At 47.4% G+C, this 17,747-nt stretch overlaps 1 protein-coding gene across 3 annotated transcripts in view; it reads right to left on the bottom strand.

Annotated features, from left to right (window-relative positions):
* TOX3 (TOX high mobility group box family member 3) overlaps positions 1-16,439 on the bottom strand; it is a 117,799-nt gene extending 101,360 nt beyond the window's left edge. Inside the window, exon 1 of one of the 3 annotated variants that reach the window (XM_047792285.1) lies at positions 16,385-16,439. Coding sequence is in view for 2 of the 3 variants with exons in the window: in XM_047792283.1 (XP_047648239.1) it covers positions 15,157-15,243 (87 nt within the window). In the remaining variant the exon portion in view is untranslated. Of the gene's footprint in view, positions 1-15,156; positions 15,678-16,384 lie in introns of those variants that run through there. The other 2 variants (XM_047792283.1, XM_047792284.1) reach the window with 2 other exon arrangements.
* Positions 16,440-17,747: the final 1,308 nt, after the last annotated feature.

The raw sequence follows: 17,747 nt of genomic DNA, 5'->3' as shown, positions 1-17,747 counted from the left end.
TCACACGTCTTGTACATCTCCCTAACACTTGCAAATCCCCCTTTTCCACAAACAGAAGGCAGAGCCCAAGGCCAGCGAGGTCTCCAGTGAGCCTTCCAGAATACTCTTTACTCCCCTGGTGTTTATTTTTAGGATTTTCTTCTATGTCTGGGAAGTAATAGGATTTTCCATTTGTGATAGTCTTAATTTCACATTGATTTCTGTGAGCGGGAAAAAAAAAAAAAACAGTAAGACCCTGAGTTAAACACAGCTATGATGCATATTATATGGTGGACGAAATGAGGAGAGTGCCAAAGTCGTGACCAGTGAGGAGACACTCAACAAACTCAGGACTGGAAAATCTGCGGTGGGGGTCAGAGGTCGTCTGGGCACATCTGAAAGCAGAAAGGACTAAGACAGGAAAGATGGGAGTTGTCTGTAGGACCCAGAATAGGCAATCATCCGAAGGGCATCAACACTCTGCGGGAGGATTTCTCCCAGAGAGTAGAAACTGCTCTCCTTTGGGTCTGGAAGAGAGAACTGGTTCCTACCCATGTGAGAATGCCAAAGGAGCAATTCCTGGCAGATGCTACCAAAAGTTCCTCGGGAATCAAAAGATGGGAGTTCCCATCCAAGCATGAGGGTAGAGCTGGTCTGACTGCCCCTTGGAAAGAGTGGTGAAGACTTGGATTGTCCAACTGGAGAATGTCCAAGAGAATAAACAGAGGAACAAAAAGACCCAGGTACACTCAGATGGCTGTAATTTTTAGTCAGGAAAACAGACACTGTTTTCAGTTATCCCAAAGTTGAGAAATGAGGCGGACTAAAGGGTGACACTGCATACACACCAAGAAGGGAGGGGGCTGAGGAGGTCGGAGGTGCTGTGGAAGCTGCCATGTCTTTGTAGCTAAGGCTGCGTGGCCCAGGATTAACAAAAAGGACCAGAGGAATAAGGAAGGAGAAAGGGCAAAAAGAACTTCAGGTTTCTGGGGAAGAAGATGCGGTGGACGTGTACATAAGATGAGTCAGAGGTAAACCGGGTTTGAACAAAAAAGAAACACATCAATGGAAAAACACTCTTGTTTAAAAAACCCAACCGAAGGAACATTGACTGGTGCGCGCAACTGTGTTACTGACACTTAGGACTTGAAAAATGACAGTATAAAAATGCTAGAGGTATTTCGAAAAGCAGAGACAATGGGGCCTCAAATATAGGTAATCAATTAGCATTAGGACATTGGATTTGCAGTTCCTGCAGAGAAGAACATAAATCACCCGATACTTTAAGCCTGCCCAGAATAAAACCCCCAAACTGTAGAAAGGATTGAAAAGATGGCAGTGTCTCTCTTTCACTAAAAGAGGAACCTCCAACGAGCAAATGAAAGCAATTTTTTTTTTTTTTGCTTTGTAGGGCCGCACCCACAGCATATGGAGGTTCCCAGGCTAGGGGTCTAATCGGAGCTACAGCTGCCGGCCACAGCCGCAGCCACAGCCACAGCAGTCCAGTCGCGTCTGAGACCTACACCCCAGCTCACGGCAACGCCGGATCCTTAACCCACTGAGCCAGGCCAGGGATCGAACCCACAACCTAATGGTTCCTAGTCAGATTCATTTCCGCTGCACCACAACGGGAACTCCGAAAGCTAAAATTGTGAGTGAAGTTTAGCAAAATACACAACCTGTAAGTGTACACAAAATCCCAAACTCGGAGATACCCAAAAGGGTTCCTTAGACCCCACCCGTCAGTCACTCACAGGCACTCGATCCTTCTTCCACAGTAACTGACTGTCTCCCTGGGCACAAGACCAGCCACAACCTCACAGTCATAGGTGTGGGTACCAAGGTACTTTGTAGTCATGGGTGTGGCCATGAGAAATAAGCAAGTGTCACGAGGCTCCTTCTGACCCTTGACCTCATTTCCTTCCTGCTGATTGGACCATGATGATGTTTGGACAAGGGTCACATGAAAGTTGGGGGGCATTTTGGGTCCCAGATGTCTATGAAGCCCCCCCTCTACCAGCCCCGTATACTCACCTGTAGTCTTCATTATGGTAAAATCTACCTCATTGACGCCATTGCTACGCAAGTTTGTTTTTCTGTTACTTGCAGACGAGCCCTGAGAGGTTCTTCTTTGCCTGCATGGATGTCTCCCCTTCCTTGACCATTTCTTCACCAGCCTGAATACTGGGACTACGAGCACTCATTTCCATATTTTCTTCACTCGTTTCCCTCCATCTCTGTTGTTCTCTCGTTCCTGCTCAGGCAAGATCCACCACCAGCTCATGCTCACCACCCATTGCCCACTTCCTGCCTCCAACACATGAAATACCCACGGAGGACATTTAAAACAAAACCTAAGCTTAAAGACTTCTACCAGGGATCGTGACACCTAGAGGCCAGCTCCTTGCAAACAGGACAACTGTCTCTTTACCACTGCATGTCCATCATCTAGATAGGAGTAGGTCCAATATGTTTAGCCAAAGATTAACCTTCAACCAGATCCTCTACTCAGCAATATTTGTATTCTCCAGGTCACTCCTTGCCACAGCTTCTGTGATGGGCAAAGCACTGTTCTAGATACTAGACAGATGATCATCAAAATAGACACTGTCCCCACCATCATGGAGTTTGCATTCTAGAGGCAAGAGATACCCAAGCAACACAGGGCTAAATGAGCAAACACAAATTCAAACAGGGATGTGTGCTATGAATGGAATAACGAGGGTAGAGAGACAGTGACTGGAGGGCTGAGTGAAAGGCTACTTCAGATATTTTTCAATGGGTAGGCCATACCTGAAGGTGACATTCGGGCTGTGACCTGAATGCTGGGAAGACCTTTGGGGAAAGGGATCCAGACAGAGGGAATCAGAAAGTGCCAAAGGATGTGATGCAGGCTGGGTGGGAAGACACCCAAGCAAGGGTGGAGGGAAGCAGCATAAGGAATGAGGTAGAAGGAGGTGAGGACAGATCTTGGGCTTGTTCAGCAGCTTCCACACCCATTCATATTCTCATTCCCAGTCCCACCTCTCTCCCCCTCCCTCCTGCCCAGCCTCCTTTCCTCTCTGGCTGTTTCTCTTCCAATCAATCAACACTCCCCCATCCCCGCCTCATTGAAATGTCTGTCTTTAGCCATCTTCTCTTTCTTCCACATCATCTCAGAGAAAGGGTTACCAAGCTTTCATTTCAAGGCCAATTCCCCTTTACCTGCAGCCTGCATCCCAAAACCAATCGCCTACCCAACCCATCATTCAATCACTTTCTTTCTTTGTGCCTCTTGAATCTCTTCCACAAACAGTTTCAGGTACTGTCTTGAAAATATCTTTTCATTAGCCCCCCATTCAAACTCTCCTCTCTCTGCAACACACAACCATGCACACTTGAGCACACACACGCACCTGGATGTCAACACATGTACATGCAAATGTGCACACATATGCACATACTTTATGGCTGCTACCTATTCAATAAAGCTTGAGATCTTCCACCAGACATTCAAGGGCCTCTATAGTTTGGTCTCAACCAACCACATCTCCTACCAGAGGACTCGCCAACACAGACACAAACTCAACTCCGTAGGCTGGCCTATGAGAGTGTCCCCTACCAGCCTCTTAACAGGACCTGGGATAGGGTGTTACGTTCAGGCAGAGAGCCCTGCCTGGAATCCCCTCTCTTCCCCAAAATCCTACTTTTCCTCCTGGTCCATTCCAAGCCTGACAGCCTCCGTGAGCTCTTTCACCTGACCACACCTCTCCTTAGGGACCTTCACTCTCATCCAATCTGCTCCTTGGGCACCTTCACCAAACCAACCACTGGCTTCCTCCTAGAACATCTCCTTCTGTACACATACTGCCACACACACCTATTTCACCGGTCCTCACATAGACACACCTGTTCTCCTACCAAACCAGAGGTATGGGAGTTCCCGCTGTGGTGCAGTGGAAACAAACCTGACCGGGATCCATGAGGACGCAGGTTCGATCCCTGGCCTCACTCAGTGGGTTAAGGATCCAGCGTTGCTGTGAGCTGTGGTGTAGGTCGCAGACGTGGCTCGGATCTGGCATTGCTGTGGCTGTGGCTGTGGCCGGCAGCTATAGCTCCGATTAGTCCCCTAGACTGGAAACTTCCATATGCTGAGGGTGCAGCCCTAAAAAGCAAAAAAAAAAAAAAGAAGAAGAAGTATCCATACCAGAGGTTTCTTGAAGGCAGGCCACATCTAACCTCTGCCCCTCACAAGAAGGATATTCTTAATAAGTGCTTAAGAAATCATAACGATGACATCTGCCTTAACTAACACAGGCTGTTTCTGGTTTCCACCAAGAACAGGAAACATGGAAAGCTCAAATCCTCAGAAACCTTCAAAATTGTCAAGCTCCACTTCATACTTCATTTAGGAGTTCTGGCAGACTTTTTTTTTTTTTTTACCATCTCTTGACCACTTTCCTTCGCTGTGACATCCACATTTTGCTCTCCCTCTGAGGAACCATTGCTCCTGATGCTTAGCCCATGTGGTTTCCATGGAGCTGTCGCTATGTGTCCCTGGTCCTGAGACAGATAGGACTTTGCGCCTGGGCCCACCTGTCCAATGAGACTTGGTCCAGAGAAGGTACTGAAACAACTGGGAAAGTGAGCAGTTCCCACCATGGCTCAGCAGTTAACGAACCCTACTGGCATCCATGAAGATACAGGTTCCATCCCTGGCCTCGCTCGGTGGGTTAAGGATCTGGCATTGCTGTGAGCTGTGGTGTAGGCTGCAGATGCAGCTCGGATCCAGCATTGCTGTGGCTCTGGCATAGGCCAGAGGCTACAGTTCCAATTGGACCGCTGGCCTGGGAACCTCCATGTGCCGCCAGTGTGGCCCTTAAAAAAAAAAAAAAAAAAGGAAAAGGGGAAAGGGATGCTGAGCTGTATGGGTGTGACTTGGGGATGCTGAGCTATATGCGTGTGACTTGAAGCATCTCCCCACCACCTGAGTACCACATGACTAAGAAAGACACCAAATGAAAACAGAGCTAATAAGAAAGTCTTGACAGCCTCCCTTCATGACGTCTGGATCTAGCTATGCCTGAAGCAAAACTTACAATCCTTTTATACTTCTCAGTTTGAAGGCTTTTCCCCACTTGGATTCAAAGGAATTTTTACCTATGCAAAAGTTTTGACCACTTCTCTTTTAAACCTTACTATTAGAATTTTTTTAAGTAATCCAAATAATAAGAGTTGTGTTTCTCCCTGAAGACAGACATTACGGATCAGCAAAACAGATCCACCGGTACGCTTTCTGAGGATTCAATAATTCTAAATTTAACTCATCCTTTTTTTCAAGAAAAACCCACTTCCACCCAAACATACATATTTCATGAAAGTTTTCTGGTCAGGTCAGCATTTGGGACTTCTTCCTATATCTAGGAGATTTTAAAAAGAGAGTGGAAAACTTTCATTCTTCAACGGTACATCAAAATGCCTTGCTCATTACCAATGAGCTGTAGAAACTGCTGAAAAATCTCACAATATGGTACAGTTACACTACATCGATTTAAAGTATTTTTAAAACTCACCTCCATTACAATATTTAATATATAATTCTTCTCTGTAGGCAATTTACTCAATGTAGAAAAGGCCACATTAAACTTGGAACAGTTGGCATAGATGAGCCCACCTTAAAATCTAGCTCCTCCGCCAGAATGAATCTCTATCATTCCAAGGTGCATTGAAGTGACATCACAACACTTCTTTGATACTGGCCTTTTTGTTTAACTGGTGGGCTATCAAGACATGAAAATTATTCTTCTATAAATAAAAGAAAATTACATTCAGATTAAAGACAGAATGTCGGTCATACAAGAAGGGACATTTTCCAATGGCTGATGTGTTTTACACAAGCCTGGAACGTATTTTAAAGAACACGGCCTCCCTGAGGAAGGGATTAGGATACAAACCGAGGAAACAAAGAAAATAAAATGATCTACTACAAAGGGAGAAGATAAAACCTGTCAGAAGCTCATGCAGACCTTGAATAAAAGCCTCTACGCCTTATATTTTACCAGGGTTGGTTTTCTTTTTAAAGATTGCTGCATCCGCCTTTAAAATACATTGAATTTATAAGCATGCTTAGCAAAAATCTTGTCGTTCCTTATTAACCACAGTCGAAACAGATTCTCTAAGATACTAATGACATCATTAACATGTCACAAAATACAATTTGAAGTTGCGCCTCCTACATAAAGGAAAAACACACGAAATGTTTTCATTCATATATGGCTGATGCAGTTGTAAAGAACGGTTTTGCAAATTCTGTGTCATTCCCAGTTAACGACAGCTGTTTAAGGATGTTTCTTCCCAAATAACTGTTAAGATAGAAAAGGTATATCATCGCACCACACACACACACATACGCACATACACACAAATACACACACACACACACACACACACACACACACTCCTTTTTTATAGCACTGCTGTCATGGTACAGGAGGATTTCCAAATTGTCTGAGTTTCCCACTTTCCGTCCTAAACTACCACCTCCCTAACTGGGAAGATGGATTAACAAACGCCACACCAGGGAGTTTCTGTTGTGGCTCAGCAGTAACAAACCCAACTAGTATCCATGAGGACGTGGGTTCAATTCCTGGCCTCACTCAGTGGGTTAAGGATTCGCCGTTGCCATGAGCTGTGGCACAGATCGCAGACGTAGCTCAGTTCTGGCATTGCTGTGGCTGTGGTGTAGACCAGCAGCTGCAGGTCGGATTCGACCCCTAGCCTGGGAACCTCCATATGCCGCAGGTATGGCCGCAAAAAGACCAAAAAAAAAAAAAAACCCAAAACAAAAAGCACCACACCAACCAACTCTCAAGACCAAGGATACCCAGGAGATACCCATCTTCTCACTCTTAGAGGAGTCCCTCTGTTTCCATCACTTTTTCACATACAGGAAGACCCAACTTTGGTTCTTCAGCACCAAGCTCTGTCTCTTGAGTTCCAGTGACTCGTAGGTCCCAGGGCACCCACTTGATGTCTCTATGGGAACGTCCCACCAAAATATCCCATATCAGCTTTACCTTTCCTTTAACACCAGTCTCTCCTCTGGCCTCTCTGCTTCTGTTCAAGGTCCCAACATTCATTCGGGTCCCAGGTTCAAACACCATGAGTGGTCTCTGTCTCCTCTTTCTCCTTCCTAAGCTGCAGAGATGCTCTGCTCAGTGCCCTTCTCTCATGCACACCCATATGCACATCTCCCTAGTTCAAATCCTTCTCAGCAGTAACAAACCCAACTAGTATCCATGAGGACGTGGGTTCAATTCCTGGGTTTATCTCAAACTGGCAAGTGGCATCCTCCTTGGTTCCCCTACCGCTGCCTCTTGTCAAGCCCCACACTGATCTCGCCAAAAAGTCAGATCCACCTTCATACCACTGGCCCATTCAAAATTCTTCAAATGTGCCCAGTAGTAGACATAGACACAGGTGTCTTTCCAAAAGCCTTTACCTTGCTAACAGAGCATAACATCAATTACGCATGTGTGACAACGTGTCCAGCCCTAGGGGATGACATGGGATTGGTCTAAGCTGATCCCAGCAATCTCCTTCCTCTTTGTCAATGACTGGCCTAGGGTGGGCACGTGGTCCATTTCTGATCAATAAGACAAAAGTCTAGTGGAACTATTTCCAAGGAAGCTATTCTTTCTTAATAAGAGACGTAGAGAGGAAGAAAATGTTCTTTTGCTATCACTCACCTACCACTACATTGCTTCCTGTGCTGTGCGTTATCATGCAAGGATGTGATGTCTAGAGCAACAGGAGCCAACCTGTGACCACAAGGAGACTGCTAAAGCTCCAAAGATGGCAGAATAAAAAGAAAAGAGGGTCCCTGAAGACATGATTGAACCATCCAAGAGAGCCTGAGACTGCCTACCTACCTGACTTCTTTGTAAGTAAACAAATGTCCTTATGGTTGATGCCACTGTTGGGTGTTCCGTTACCTGCAGCCCAAAGCATTCTAACTGATAAACTTAGAAAAAACAAACTCTTGCCCTTACCACTAAAGGCCCTCTGTGCCAAGCTACTCACAGCATGACATCATCATCACCTGAGTGGCCCCACCCCACACCTATGATTCAGCATCCCTAGGGGTAAGGTCCAACAGTCTGTGTTACAAGAAGCACTCCAGGTAATCCCTGTGCATGCCAAAGTCTGAGAAACGCTGCTCTATAAAATGACCACAAAGTGCTTTTTTGCGTCTCATCTACTATCCTCTACACCACAAGGAACCTGGGTTTGTATTTCTCCAGTGACAGTGACCTCATTTCACTAGGTCTGAGCATCATTTGATGCTCGCTTAATCTCATCTCTTCTTAATCAAAGTTTTCAAACTCGAAGCCTCCAGGGACCTAGAGGTATACAGAGGGCTAAGCATGAGAAGGAGGGAGTGGAGAGGACGGTGGTGAACTGCAGAGTGCACGGCCATCTGAATCAGGGCCACTAGCAGATGATGCCATGGGAGGGTATAGGGCCAGTACTGCCAAATTTATGATTAAAGCAAAGCTGGAAAGCTGGATTTACATGCAAAGACTTTTAGAAATAGACAACTAATTTATTTTTTAAAATGCTGATGCAAATTAAATAAAACAAGTCCTCAACTGGATTCAGCATCCCCCAGATGGTTTGCAACCTGGTGTTGATAGTTCTTAAAATAACCACACATTCTTTGAATGTCGTGGCCATATACAATCACTGACTTCATCTAAAATGACTAAAATTCATATTCTTTGGCTAAATGTATGTTAGTCTCCACTGAGCACAGGATTCTCATCAATATTTCACTGTTTAAGGGGGCAAGATGGGGAGTTGGGGGACCTCTAGTTAGTGTCAGCAGGATTACATTATCCATTAGTCACCACAGACTGGACACATAGAACTATACGTTTCTCAGAGGTCTACAAAAATGTTCAAAACGTGAGAAAAAAAACACCAGTTGGCCATATGGCACAAACATGTGCGCACACACACATACCACAAATTTAAAACCAATAGATGCTTAATTAAAAGCCTACAAAATGCAAACTTAAGCCACCTAATCAACATCAACTCAGATATGATATCATATCATAGTCTATTACATGCAGGATGTGAGGGAAGCCCAGATCCACAGGGCTTAGGAACTGCCAAGGTCCTAAAAAGGCCCTGAGTGCCAGACTGGAACCGACCAATACGCCCTAAGCCTTGTCTTCTTTGTAGCAATCACAGACTCCGTTACCCAGTTCTACTGCCCCTTGAGGGTGCTCGCTCCACCGCTCTCAGCCTAAAACAAAGTTTTCCATCATGACTGCACAGTGGAAATACCTGGGAACTCTGAAAAATGCTCTTGCCTGGATCTTATCCCCAGAGATTCTTACTGAACTGGTCTGGGCTAAGGCCGAGCTTGCATATCCTTGGGGTTTTTGTTTGTTTGTTTCTGGCCACACCCACAGCATGCAGAAGTTCCTGGGCCAGAGATTGAACCCATGCCACAGCAGCGACCACAAAGGACCCTTAACCCCTCTGAGCCACCAGGGAACTCCTGAGCTTGAGTATCTTATTTATTTATTTATTTATTTATTTATTTATTTATTTTGCCTTTTCTAGGGCCGCTCTTGCGGCATATGCAGGTTCCCAGGCTAGGGGTCTAATCAAAGCTGTTGCTGCTGGCCTACACCACAGCCACAGCAACATGGGATCCAAGCCACATCTGCGACCTACACCACAGCTCACGGCAACGCCAGATCCTTAACCCACTGAGCAAGGCCGGGGATTGAACCCGCAACCTCATGGTTCCTAGTCAGATTCATTAACCACTGCACCACGACGGGATTGCCCTGAGCTTGAGTATCTTCTACAAACCTCCTCCTACTCAACCATGGCTGAAGCCAGGGCTGAGACCCCACAGTTCTAGAAGCAATTTCAGAAACATTTTCTGAGACAGTACTCTTTCCAGTTGTGCCATCTTGATTTTTCTTTCTACTACCTTGGCTGGGAACAAAGGAAGATCAGGGCAACATCACTGATCTGATTACCTAGACCAGGGGTTGGCAACCTTCTGCTATAAAAGGGCAAACAGTAAATGTTTTAGGTTTTGCAAGCCATGGAGTCTCTGCCACAATGACTCGCCTCTGCCACTGTAGCAGGAAAGTGCCCCAAACGACACATAAACAAATGAGTCAGGTTGTGTTCCAATAAAACTTTATTTATGGATGCAAAGGTGAATTTCATGTAGTTTTCACAGTCAAGAAATATTCCTCTTTCAAATTCTTTCAACCTTTTAAAAAAGTGAAAACCAATGTTAACTTGCAGACCACACCAGGATAGTCAGGGGGACAGATGTGACCTGTGGGCTTCAGTTTCCCAACTCCTGATCTAGAACTACTATTCCAGGGACTTTCGACCGTAAAATTAAGGAATGAGAGAAGAACTACACTGAAAGTGGTTTCATCCTACTTCCTCCACTCATGTAATTGAACACTGGAGTAGGACTGCCCACACAGTTGAACATAAACTAGAAAAGGATTTATTTAAAAATAATTCTGAATCCTCATTTGCATATGAGTTTGTCTAAGACAACAACCCAGCATGCTTTGTGGGTCCCACAGAATGATTCCAATTATTTGTTAACTTGCAACCAATATTTAAAATTCAAGGAAGAGAAAGACAAATACCATATGATATCACATATCTGGAATCTAATATACGGCACAAATGAACCTTTCCATAAACAAGAAACTCATAGACTTCGAGAACTGACATCTGGTTGCCAAAGGGGAGGGGGAGGCAGGGGGATGGACTGGGAATCTGGGGTTAACAGATGCAAACTATTGCCTTTGGAAAGGATAAGCAATGAGATCCTGCTGTAGAGCACAAGGAACTATATCTAGTCACTTATGATGGAATATGATGGAGGATAATGTTAGAAAAAGAATATATTGTGTGACTGGGTCACTTCGCTGTACAGTAGAAATTAACAGAACACTGTAAACCAACTATAGTGAAAAAAATAAAAATCATTTAAAAAAACAATAAAATAAAATTCAAGATATTTCACATAAAGACCCAGATTACCATTCTCTTGCAAAATGTGCAGATACTGGGTCAAATGTTGGCATGGCAACAATCTTCTAACGCTGAGCAGGACTCCCCCTAAAACGGGGCATTGTCCTCCACTTGACCCAAATCCTTGCTTCACGGAGGTTAACTGGCTGTTCCTAGAGACATTTTGAGCTTATGACCCCTGCTCTAAGGTCCTTAGAAAAACCTTATATTTCTCTCACAATGTGGCTTCCACACCTTGGTTTAAAGATTTGACATAAAAATCTCTCGATCTGCTCTCAAAATTCAATACCCCCTACTCCAGACCCTAGAAATAAAATCATTAGTTCTCATGAAAGTGCAAGATACCAAGTTAAGGAGAGTTTCAGTCAATGCCTTTCCCATCGTTACCGCCTCAATGGGTTCTCAGTTTGAACCAGGGTCTCCAATAAGCTAGACCAATGGTCTTCTTACTCTTCAAATTGGCCCAGCTAGAGGCCCATGAGGTGGAGAGAAAGCACTCACATCAGAATGTCTTAATTAAGCCGAGTAATCAAGAACACATATAATATAATCAGAAAGCAAGGTTTGGGACTGATGGAATCACAACGGCATAGGACTTTCCTATACAGGGCAAGAAGTCAAGAGCTGCATATTGAAAGAGGGAGGGCGGAAGTCCTAAGAATGTGCAGAAAAAGCTAGTAATTAGAGTTTAGTCCAAGTTCATTATTAACCCAATATGTGATTTTACCTTGTTTACACCCATGTTAAATACAATAGTTTATTGGGGGCCGGGGGTGGGCTTCTGAACACTAACTATATCCTGATTGATGTACAATAGTTTACTGGGGGGGTGGGCTTCTGACCACTATATCCTGATTGATATGTTGCATTTTATCATCTTACTAGTGAAGACAAATTGAACCCAGGGAAAGAAAACTCCCAGATACAAAGACAATGGGTCACTAATTCATTTGAGTTACACACAGCCTTTAAAAAAAATATATATATATATATATATATGATAGTTTAATATGTTAGTTGAATCAGAGAAAGAAATGTTCAAACAGTAGATTTTTTTCCACTTGAAATTAAAATGGAAATTAGCCCTTGGAAAAGAGAGATGACTTTAAGTTTATACATCAGTGGCTGGTTCATGAATTATTAACTGATTTTAATGATCCTGGCTATATTTTATTTGAAGTTATTCTCCTACTTGCAATGACTTTTGAACCCTCAAAACTCTTTCATCCATTCTCCATAGACAGAGTATACTTTCAGGAGCACTGACATTTAAAAAGGATCCATATACTCACAGAATGTAAAGATAATACACATGCATATCATTTATACAAAGGCTCTGGTCATTTGTTAAAGAGAGAAATGAATGAAACCCTATTATTCACGGTTTGTAAATAAATTTAAAGATAAGTGCCAACTTTTCACTTGTTAAGCCTGGAGCAGAGGATTTTGTATTTCTTCTAAAGTTTCCCAGATGGTCATTAAAACAAGAAAGGGCAAAAACAGACTTTCTTTGAAATCCATCATTTCCCATCCAGAAAGATAATACACATGATCAAGAGTTAGGTCTTAAGAGATTAATAATAACAGGTGTTTTCAAATAAAATAAATGCATGTCTTTGTAGTCTAGCTTTTACACTTTCAGTATAAATCTACATTGAATAACACCACTTCAGACACACAAGTTAGCTAGGAAACAAAATGCTATAAACCTTTAATTAGCACTTGCTGTCTTATACCCCTGAAGTTACTACTTCCTCTTCTACTATGTTCTCTCCATAAAGAAAAATTACGGGGAATAAAGTTGAGTTTTTTACTTCTGAAATTAGGAATAGGAAGATACAGCATCACAGCTCAATTTAAAGATGACGGTATTTTTATCGGTGAGGACTTAAATGCAAACCTCCCTTAAAATAAGTACAATCTGATTTCTACTGATATTAAGCACTAACTTTCTTAAGTTAGTACATAGAGCACTTAAGAGGACAGATTGCTAAATTACTAAAAACCAAGCTTTTTCCGGCAGATAACTGCATTAAGAAAATACAACAGCAATCCAACTTGCATCCTCACTCCTGAAGCTGAACAAGCATCTCAATAAATAATGTCTTTCTAGACCCTCCCTGAAATAAATGTTCTGAGTTTTAATGGACTCGAAATAGCCTTTCTCAAAAAATAGAAAGAGACACACACAAAACACCCACAATTTCCTCTGGTCCCCTGAAGTACCCTTGGGATCCTAGTGAACAGAGAGATTTGCCACGCATTGCAGTGACTGGATTAGTACAAAAGGTTTCTATTTTCGTGTCATTCGAGTGTTGCTGATCTTAAATCAGAGAAAGAAGTAGTTGCATTAGGCAAGGTAATGGCTTCCAAAAATAAAAGCATGCTCAGTTATACAAGGCTTGCATACACAAGGCTAAGTTGTAAAGAGATAAATAATACCCCACTGGAACAATTAGGTGGATTCTCAGAAACGCTACATACTTAATTAGGCTGCCAAAGTCCCTCACTGAACATACATGGGGGACTTTTTAAAGCATGTAATAACCTGAGTAAATCCAAAATCAGAGGACAGAAACTAAACCTTAACTGTGGCTACAGGGATAGGCCTTTTCTTGCTTCTCTTTCAAGGCTTAACAGTATCATTCTAGGAATTCTGAGAGCGTGAAGGCCCCCACCAGCAAGGGGTTAACAAACACACTGCATAATGTCCTTTCCTTCCCTACTTATTGGGAGGCCCCTCCGAGCCAGGCGTAGAGCTGGGCGACGATGACACAGAGGACAGGGGTGAGGAAGAGAGAGACCCCAACGGTCTTTCACAAACTTCAGCGCTGGAGTTGGGATCCAAGTATAAACAAATAGAATGGAACACGAGCCTCCATCAGCCACGGGGCACAGCAAACTGTTCCTCACTCTAGATACAATCCCTTCTCTTCCTGCGATGTATTCATTAGTTTTGTATAGCACCTTTCTTTCATCAGTCTCCTTATTTCCTCCTCTGTTATCCAAGCGATCATAAACAAACTACGATTTGAAAGAAAAAGGGGGGGGAAGAGGGAGGAGCAGGGGGGAAGGAGAAAGAAAAACCACATTCAAAAGGCACAGGCCAGGCAGAACACAGCTCTTTCTCTGAATATCGCCCTCGGGGTGATGTTTCCTCCAAAGCTTGGCCCCGGGGGCTTCAGGAAGCCTAGAGAACCCGAGTCCGCGCCGCCCTGGCCCAAAGACTGCGGCTCCCGCACGGACTCGCCGCTCCGAGCAGCGCCAGCTGCCCTTCTGGGATCCACCTTCGACCACCTGAAACGCTCGGTCCTCCAAGTTGGCGCGGGGGGAGGTGGAGGAGGTGGGGGGAGCCAGGGCGTGCTGTGGAGGTCTCCAACCCTGACCTCCCCGAAATGCCAAACTTACCCCTCCCCCAAAAAAACGAAAGAGGAGAAGTCACCAGCGCTAACCTGGGAGGGGCAGGCACCTCCGTGGCGTGGTCCAGAGCGCCCCAGCGAGGGGGCAGCAAAGGCCACCTGCCGGGGTCGCAGCACTTCGCGGCCCCCCTCTTCCCCCATTCTGGGCACGCTCAAAAGTTAGTTCCTTTCCTTCGCTAAGCGGCCCCGGGTCCAGTTCTTGGGGGTTATGGGGGAGGTAAGATGGACTGGGAGAGAGAGAGAGCGAGGTCATCAGACCACTAGATCGGGGACTCCTGCGTTACCCCTCTAACCCCCAAACTCGGGGGAGGGGGTTGCAATCGTGTTTACTAATAACAACAATAACAAAGAATCACACGCGAGTCCCGTCTTTCAGTCCTCTGGCTGCGCTTCGCTTCTCTGGGGCGGCCAAAGAGAGTCGGCGGGGTTGGGAGGGGGGGGCGTAGAGATAGTGGGAGGAGAGGTGGAGGAGAGAGGAGAGCCGGCTGAGGGACAAAAAGGGGGGGGGGGGAGGGGGTTAGAAAGAGTAGAGCGAGAGAGTTGGACAGAGACGAAGGCGCAGGGGGAAAGGAGTGGAGAGAGGAGAGAAAAGTGCAGCGGACCGCGAGCCGGAGCGCCGGGCGCGCCCGGGATGGGGATGTGGCCCCCGCCCCGCCGCCCCCCGGCCCCGACCCGGCCCGGTCACCTTGCTGTAGCCGTAGTACCCCAGGCACTGCGCGAAGTCCAGGCCGGCAGGGTCCCCGGCCGCCGCGGGGTAGAACCTCACATCCATTCCGGAGCCGGGCCCGGGGCCGGGGGCCGGGACTGGGGCTCGCCGGGGCCGGTGCCCGCCTCCTCGTAGCCGCTAGCTCCACCGTCGGGGGCGCCCGGCCGGGGTCGTCCGGGGGGGCGGCGCGCGGGACTCGGGGCCGGAGGGGCGCCGCGACCTGGAGCCGGAGGAGCCCGGGAGCCGCGGCCGCCGCACACAAAGGCGCGGCCACGCGAGCCGCGGGAGAGCGGGAGGCGGCCCGGGGGACGCGCCCCGCCGGGGGCACCGAGGCAGCGCTGCGCGCCGGCCGGGCGCCCGGGGCGCGGGGCGCGGCGCGGGGGCCCGGGGCGGTGCGGCGAGTTCAGGTGCGCCGGGCGAGGTTGGGACGGCGGCGGCGGCGGCTGGCCCCGCTCCTCCTCCTCCTCCCCGGGCGGACTGAGGAGAGGAGCCGCGGAGACAAGGGGCCCGGCCCCTCCCCTCCTTCTCCCCCTCCTGCCTCCCTCCGCCGCCGGTCCCCTCCCCGCGCCGCCGCCGCTCCGCCCCTCCCACCGCGGGCAGCTGGCGCGCCGCCCGCCCCGCCGGTGCGCTTTCGGCCCGGACCGCCTCCGGGTGCACCGACCCCGCCCCGCCGGCCCCTGCCCCGCTCGGCCCCTCGCAGTTCACCCCGCGCCTCGCGCAGCCCTCGCCCGCCCCGTCTCCCGCGCCGCGGCCTCCCCTTCGCCGGGGCCCCTCTTCTTCCCACCGCGCCCCCCTTCCTTCTCCGGTCCTCTTTGTCCCCGCTGCCTCGGAGCGCTCCTCGCTCCCCTCCTTCCCTCGGCCGCTTCGGCCCGCCTCGCCGCCGCCGCCGGTCCGGTGCCCGGTGTGGCCCTCCCCTCCCCCTTTGCGACCCCCGCTGCCCTCGGCCCCCAGCTCCTGCCACCAGCATCCACGCGCTGTCCTCTCGCTTCCCACCCCACTTTCCCTCGGTTTCCTCTCCTCTGCCCCATTCCTTCCTGGTGGGTCTTCCGATCCCTCTATCCATCCACTCGGCCTGCCCCCCACGAGTGTCCCCTGCCTCGGAGACAACCCAGCAGGTAACCTGCATGAGTGCCTTCCGAGAGCCGGGATCTGGGACCCGGTGTACACCTGTGGTATTTTCCAGGAGGGAGGGGGATGGGGGGCTGACCTTTCACAGGTAAGGCAGATGTGAAGCTCCCGGGGTTAAGCCTCTCGTCGGTTCTCTACGCATTTTCTTAGCTCTTGTTTGCATTCGAAAGGCATTTGAGTAACTGGATCTAGGCGGATCACTCACTGCCCTCGGAGAGAAAATGTCCCTATTTTCCTAAAAGGTTCTGGGTGATTAACTTCCTCACACTGCACTCACCCACCCCCTCTTTCTTTCTCCCTCTTTAAGCTCCATCCCACCCTCCTCACCCCCTCAGCTTTATTGCTTCAGCTTCATTTGAGAGTTTGGCCCTCAGCCTTGATGAAGGGAAAGACTTTATACCGGATGAGAACTTTCAGGAAAGTCTGTGAGTTGTGCCCTCCTCCCAATACGGTTATCTAGAAACTGCTTTAATCAGAAGGGAGAAATTTACAGATGTTTTAGCCGACCACTCACTCTGTGTCCCTGATCACACTTGGCTGGCCCACGGCCTGAAGTTTTTTAAGGCCAGCATTACAGGTGTTTCTCTTCATTTCTTCTGTTCTCCAAAATAGGCATTCCGGCTGGGGGACACCTTGTGTAAGTCCCTTTGCCCAATATTATCTTTCTGGAACCGAGCAGGAAAAATAAACTTCAATTAGGCGAAAGTTTGTGTATTTATTTGCTCTTCTCTTGGCAGAATCGGGTGTTTGGAGACTGCGCGAGAGAGCGGTGTGTATTCAGGAAAAGGAACAACTGCTTACATTGTCCCTGGGTTGACTCCAATCCTCCCCCCTCCTGAAAAAGCTTTGGTCTCCTCTCTGGAGTCTCCATTTAACGTTGACAACCCAGCGGCGCTCCCTAATGGCCCAGCGGGTTGCACAAATTGGCAGTGAGCTAAGATATTATCAAGACAACACCCCATTGAGCAGGCTCTTGAAACGCAGAAGTGGAGGCCCTTTCTCCGGGCCACTGGGCGCCTGTGGCCTTTCCACCAATCAGAGCTGGAGGTTGCAGTGGCCACCTGTTGTCTCGCAAGAGTACATCTTTTAAGTTTCACTATTAGTATTTAACAATGGCGTCAAGTGCAGCATCTGGCCACAGGAGAGGAGCAGCCTGCTGATCGGAGGTACCAAAAAAGACATTTTTTTTTTTTTGCCAGAAAGTTGTGAAAAGGAGCCCCCAAAAGGCTGGGAAGCAGAGTTTTTCTTTGCACACTCACATTCCTCACCTTCTGCTCTCGTTCTGTCATGCATCTGGAGCAATCGGAGCTTGATTACAGAGGATGAAGCGAAGTATAATCAAAGTTACAGAGAGACTAAACCTGAAGTTGTAATCAGACCTTGAGGATCAGGAATACAAATATGCGTAGTAGAAACCCCACTGGCTGCGAGAGCAGGAATTG

This window comes from Phacochoerus africanus, chromosome 8 (assembly GCF_016906955.1).
Source record: "Phacochoerus africanus isolate WHEZ1 chromosome 8, ROS_Pafr_v1, whole genome shotgun sequence".
NCBI classification, from domain to species: Eukaryota; Metazoa; Chordata; class Mammalia; order Artiodactyla; family Suidae; genus Phacochoerus; species Phacochoerus africanus.
The sequence above is the reverse complement of the archived record's forward strand: the minus strand, read 5'-3'. Positions and strand labels throughout refer to the sequence as shown.